Here is a 6,370-nt window from a genome sequence, read left to right on the forward strand (position 1 = left end):
CTGTAAGATTTTTTTTTACATACATTTAGTTCAAAAACCTAGCTTAGAAGGATCGCGATTTTAAATATTCGCGCGCTTTGAATGCGAGTGATTGACACAGACATACCGTTTCGATATTGAAATATTGAAAACATTAGTTGTAATAAACTGATACGTTTTTCAAACACAATTTTTTAAACAAATCATACTTTTTTATAAGTAAATTAGTACAAATGAGATGTTATATTTAATTATCTTGTATTTTATCCTCATTTTATCTAATTACGTAATTCTGCACTGCGCGAAACAAAACGCGCGTATGACGTCTGACGTCAGACTGACAGTAAGTTGGCTGATCTTTTATTCTCGTATTGTGTAATTTTGTATTAAACCTTAATTACACCCATAAAATAGCTTTACTAATCTGTTAAATGATTCTATAAAAATAAGTTTGTGATATTTATATAATAAAGCATCTCCCAATCTTACCCTTCAGTCACGAATATAAGTTACTGAAAAAGAGGTAGGTTATGTCCAATGCCGCCGCATTTGCCTTTAATTTTTCTAGTTTTTTCACTTATTTGCTGTAATTTTAGTGAATAAACAACAAATTAAAGATTTATATCATTGACAAAGAAATGACACAATAATAGGGAAAGCTTTGTTGATTTGCCATGGCAACAATTTTCGTTTGTTTCCATGGCTATTTTTTACTTTTTTCTATATCTGCCAGTTTCAGTAATTGTTTTCCAAAGAGATTTTAATTTATCATGAGTCCTGAACCGTTTTAAAAAGCTATGAAGTTGACATTTGATTCATATTTTAGGTTATACATAAGTAAATGAAGCAAAAAGTTAAAGTTTACTCAAAGGTAACTCAAATCGCAATGATACGTATAGATACTGCTTATATCATGGGCTGTATACAAATGCCGTGCTTCTATGTTGATTTAGCCTTGAGAGCCAAATAGAGCTGTTTCTGTCCTACTCAGACTGTAGGTATGATGTCATCATGAGGGATTATTTTTTTATGAATCTGTTAGTTATTCTATACTGAGAGAGGCCTCCTGGTGGAAGTGCTTTCTGAGTGCAAAGTTGTTTACATAATACTTGTTATTGATATTGATAGTGTTTATAAAAATTGCTATCTTGCAAGTTTTGTGTTGTGTGAGTGTTGTAATAGTAATCTTACCTCCTAAAATACTAACTACATTGAAACATAAAAATTTGGATATTAAATCAGAGAGTTTTTGCAGTTTTAACAATAATCTTCATGTTTACAACCTATTCAAATGAATTGAAAAGCCTCTTCCCTCAATCTTTTTTTTTGCAATGAATAACCCATTTTCAGATGCTATTCCAGTTGGTCCGTCGCCTCCATACAAGCCCGCTGTGTCGAGCAGCAGAGTCATCCCTGCTAGCCAAACTCCGCAAAAAGACCGGCTACACCATAGCGAACTGCAAGAAGGCTCTTGAGATGCACAACAACGATTCAGACAAGGTATTTGAAGTTTCTTTTTGAAATCTTTTTATAACATAACATAAACAGCTTATATGCGTCCCACTGCTGGGGACAGGCCTCCTGATTGTTTGAGCAACCAGACAGGGTATGGAGCATACTCCACCACAATACCAATATAATCTTTTTATAAAAGATATTAATAAAAATAGCCTTTATTCACCGATATTACTTTATTACTTAATTATCTATATGTTTCATTTATATGTCGGGCTGTCCTAGGACATAGGCCTCCTCCTTATTGCGCCACGCCTGTCTGTCGCCTATTGACCTCCAACCTTGTGGTAGATTGTCTTCCCATCTATTGTTTGGTCTCCCTTTTCGCCTTTTACCATTTCTGGAGTACCATTCTGTGATGTCTTTAGTCCACTTTTTTATTCTAGATCTCATCATGTGTCCTATCCAACGCTATTTGAGTCTCCTTATTGTTTTCGTATTAATTATAGTGTGCTTTAAATTTTATACAGAAAATTTTATAGCAGATTCACTTCAGTTTATACATGTCAAACAATATCAACCAATAGGTTTTTATAAAATAAATGAAACAAAAACTTATCCAGAATACTGTATTAGCAATTAGCACTGATAATACAATTTTATTTCCAGTTTACATTCTCTTCATTCTCTATCCAAAACCAATGCTGTTAATAAATAATTTATTTGTACTAATAAAAGCATTTGTTAAATTGAATATACTAAACACAACTTCAGAATAGCAGGATGCTTCATTATATTTTTATTTTGGGTTCATTTATTTACAATTTACAATGCCTAATTATTTGATAGTAGTACAATGAGTTCCTCCTTCAAAGCATTTTTGGTGTTTGATCTTAACACTTTAACACGTTTGATCACGTATCCGAGGCACGCAATCTCGGTTTAAATTTCGATTCACAGTTGAGATTTCATAGTCATGTGGTCGAAGTGGCACGAAATTGTTTTTATAGGCTAAAAGTTTTGTACCAAATCAGACCATTTGTCAACACGGATATAAGAATTATGCTCTGTGAAACACTGATTTTGTCAAAGTTGAACTTCGGTTTCACTGTATACGGGCCTTGTTTATATGGAAAATCTGAAAAAATCATTCAGCGTGTTCAGAATGCCTGTGCACGTTTTTGTTTTCCGATTCCTCCTCGTACTCATATAACGCCTTTTCTCAACAATTCTAATTTGCTAAATATGCATCATCGTTTAAGTTTATATTTTGCTTGTCAACTGCACGATATTATTAAGTTTCAAGAACCTCAATACCTCTTTAAAAAACTCTTGTGGCGCAAATCTGCGAGGTCTTGCTCAATAGTGATGCATCTGCCGCGACATAGGACTGCCGCTTTTCGTGGAGGCTTCAGTTACCGATCTAATAAATGTTGGAACGATATTCCACCGCCCCTTCGGAAGCTTACTTCCAAAATTACTTTTAAGGTGAAATGAAATGAAAAACAACATGCTGAGTCAGTCCCTTTTCCCTGGCAGTGTATTTTTGATTTGTATACTTATCTTTATCTTCTCTACTATTGTACTGCACTGTTTTGGGAATAAAGTTATTCTATTCTATTCTATTCTACTTAATACACCCTGATAAAATGAATTGTTGTATGTTATTTTAAATTCAAGTAGAATTTAAAATAGTTTACACTTACGCTGCATTTATAAGCTTCTAATAACCACTATTGTTCTTGAGTAATTATTTTTTTCATCGCCATTGTTGTTTGAGGAAATTATAAGTATCCATAAATGAGTCTGGAATTCCTTACAAAATGTAATTAATAGTGCTGATTCTGGTACACACCACCTAAGTTTATTTTAAGTTATACCTGTCATTTTCTTATCTGCGGAAAAAGAAAGGCTAGGAAAGGGATGGGTAATTGACAGGTATAAGATTTATGGAACACATATCAGCCTCCTAAAAATTGTAGCGGCCTGGGCCCAGGGTTCATTTTTTAAGCACTGGACAAAGGCTCATATTTTGCCAAAACCCAGCTCTTATTTATAAGTATATTCTTAAGATAACATTAACTATTAAGTTGCCTTTCATACTAACCCCTATGGATGTGTTAATGTCTGATATAAATATATTTGAATTTGAATCAATGTTAAGCAGAAATTTAAAAAAACACTTCCAATATTTTATATTGGCCAATAATCCCACAGAATTAAGTTGATAGCACACGTCAATCGAATTGCATAAGAGCGAGATGCCTATTTTATTCGCCCGGGTTATTCTTTCATTATAAAATTAACAGTTGTCAATCATCCGTCCCTTTCCTTTTCGGCGGATAAGAAAATGACGGGTATAACTTAAAATAAAATTAGGTAATCAATTCAAATTTAAATTCTCTTCCAGGCGGAGTCTTGGCTCAATGAGCAAGCTCAAGCGATGGGCTGGGCGAAGGCGACCAAGCTGGCGGGCCGTACCGCGCTACAGGGCCTAGTCGCCGTCCGCTTCGACCACGGCCACGGCGCGCTGGTCGAACTCAACTGCGAGACAGACTTCGTCGCCAAAAATGAGAAGTTCCACAAGATGATGGAAGACGCCACACTCGCCTGCTTCAAATTCGCCCACACCCACCTTCAAGGCAAAGGCCCGATCACAAAGGTACGTTGTAATATGTTAATTGCGTTGATTACCAACATTCATTAGTGTATATCTTTCTAGCATTATCCCGTGTTCACAGGGTCCGCTTACCTAACCTGCTGATATGACAGGTCTGGTTTTATACACGTTAGGTCACATACCTCCGAAACGCATTTCTCGGGAATTTATGGTCGTCGCGATGTTTTCCGTCACATTTTGAGATCTAAACATGAATTCGAAAACAAATTTGAAAATCGAACCTACAACCTTACAGTAAGAGTCGTTATGGGCTGTCACGGCTCGCGAGTTACCAAATCCTCAAATAAGTACCGAAAGCTTATATTCTAGATCACTTCATATCTTTATACTAATCAAGCCTGTCTTACAGATGGAACTCGACAGCGAACAACTAGGCAACTTAACAGCAGATGGCAAGAAGTTATCAGAGATACTAGCGCTATTCATCGGCAACGTAGGAGAGAACGCAGTGCTGCGCCGGGCGGAGTGCTGGAAGGCCAACAGTGATGATGTGAGGATCGTGGCGTACACGCACCCCGCGCCCGCCGCGCCTGCGCAGTACTCGGCTGGCAAGTACGGCGCGCTGCTCGCGTACAGCCAACCCGCTGACCAGGTACGTTAATAACACGTATTACTTTAGTACAGTCACGAGCAATATCATGTACCCACTTTAGAACCCTGTTGCACTATCATATTTGATATTGAGACTTACGGTTTAATTTGTCAAAAAAAATAATGTGACATGGTTTCAAAGTGTAAAGTGTAGTTTCATATTAGTACACACAGTAGACTCATTCCGATAGTAAGGATCGTAGTATACTCCAACGGAAAATAGACATGATTTTATGTATGTACTATAAGTACATAAGTGTAGACAGATAAAGGGGAATAGACATTGCAAACGGTCACGTTCTCTTTTCTCTCTCTCTCTCTCTCTTTCTCTCTTTGTATGTCACTTAAAGCGAGATAGCAGCATGGTAAGACGCCAAGATGGACATATTTTTTTGTCCCTTATGTCATTGCTGGTGTTCAACGTTCCATATTTCCAAAGTACGTTGTAAGGTTTAATTTCCATAAAATTGGTTTTCGCATTTATTACTATTGGGCAGATCGAGCCTGTATAATCTGTGTACTGTATAGTGTGTATAGGTATGATGTAACAAAAACCAACCATTCTATATTTTATTCTATTCAGGAGGACGTTGGACGCCAGCTGTGCCAGCACGTCGTGGGCTGCGACCCCAAGAAGATCGGCAACAAGGACAAGGACAAGCCGGCCAACAACTCGGACGACGAGACCTGCCTCATCTACCAGGACTACCTACTCGACCCCTCCTACACCGTCGAGGAGATCCTACAGAAACACAAAGTCCAAATCCTAGACTACGTCAGATTCTCATGCGGGGAATTGCTAGAAAGCAACATGCCTGGTGTAGAAAAGCAACCGCTGGACACGGTCCAAACTCTGCAGTAGACTTAAATTCGTAGATCTAGATTCATCAATGTGATTATACTGACACCGTTACATTTGTTTTTGTTAAATATGTTTTAAAGTATGTATTTATTTTGCATTTAAGAAATAAAAGATGAATTCATTATTACACAGCACTTTTAAATATTCATATTTACAAATTTGGCACGAAATGAGGGTTATTTTTTATACGAATCGGCATTTATCACGTTCTTCTGTTTAGCTTTTCCTTTCCATAGGAACATACGACAGTCTTTTTTCCAAAACATGGCGATCTGGCTGGACTGGAAGCTATACCCGTGGTGTGTGAGCACCTCAGGCGGCACCACGTGCAGCGCGAGCGTGTTCTGCTCGCGCGTGCGGAAGGGCCCCGTGGTGGCGGGCCGCAGCAGGCAGCCGCACGGGCATATCGTCGCTATCTTCGGCACTGATATCACGTTCATCCTGTTACACAAATTTATCCTCTGAAAGTTCCCACACAGTCTCAGCTCCTCCACGGCCCCGGTGAAGGACTGCGTCGCGCGGATGGCCAGCGGCCGCGCGTTCTGATTCTCCGGATTGTTCCTGAACCCGACAGTCGATAAAGATTTCTTCGTCACGTTCGGGGTGTCGTCGGGACTTCTCTCCTCGTACTCGCTCTCTTTATCGGAATTGTCGTCTGTATACATAGCATTGGCTTTTGATAATAATAATTTACACAAGGTACCCCAATTTGAAAACAACTTTGAAATGATGATGACAGATACTTCGCATGCTCATTTGTTTCGCTCGAGGTCCGTTTAGGAAATGTTTAAAAGAGGATTAGA

The 6,370-nt window shown here is 38.2% G+C and overlaps 2 protein-coding genes across 7 annotated transcripts; one reads left to right on the plus strand and one right to left on the minus strand.

Moving 5' to 3' along the window:
* Positions 1-305: 305 nt before the first annotated feature.
* LOC126381932 (elongation factor Ts, mitochondrial) lies at positions 306-5,694 on the plus strand. Of its 6 annotated transcripts, none has more exons than XM_050031537.1 (5): positions 306-322; positions 1,330-1,479; positions 3,845-4,096; positions 4,464-4,706; positions 5,289-5,694. In XM_050031537.1, exons 2-5 carry the CDS (start codon positions 1,330-1,332, stop codon positions 5,565-5,567), a joined length of 924 nt encoding a protein of 307 aa, XP_049887494.1. In that variant the 5' UTR covers positions 306-322; the 3' UTR covers positions 5,568-5,694. The 6 variants fall into 6 exon arrangements, with proteins under 6 accessions (XP_049887494.1, XP_049887485.1, XP_049887504.1 ...); XM_050031528.1 differs by lacking the exon at positions 306-322 and adding an exon at positions 329-502; XM_050031547.1 differs by lacking the exon at positions 306-322 and adding an exon at positions 329-502 and having other exon boundaries at positions 1,342-1,479.
* A 49-nt stretch (positions 5,695-5,743) lies between these two features.
* Positions 5,744-6,309, minus strand: LOC126366950 (uncharacterized). The gene has a single exon (XM_050010297.1). The coding sequence runs from the start codon at positions 6,230-6,232 to the stop codon at positions 5,744-5,746; it is 489 nt and encodes a 162-aa protein (XP_049866254.1). The 5' UTR covers positions 6,233-6,309.
* Between the last annotated feature and the right edge of the window lie 61 nt (positions 6,310-6,370).

Source organism: Pectinophora gossypiella, chromosome 1, assembly GCF_024362695.1.
Source record: "Pectinophora gossypiella chromosome 1, ilPecGoss1.1, whole genome shotgun sequence".
In the NCBI taxonomy this organism is placed as follows: Eukaryota; Metazoa; Arthropoda; class Insecta; order Lepidoptera; family Gelechiidae; genus Pectinophora; species Pectinophora gossypiella.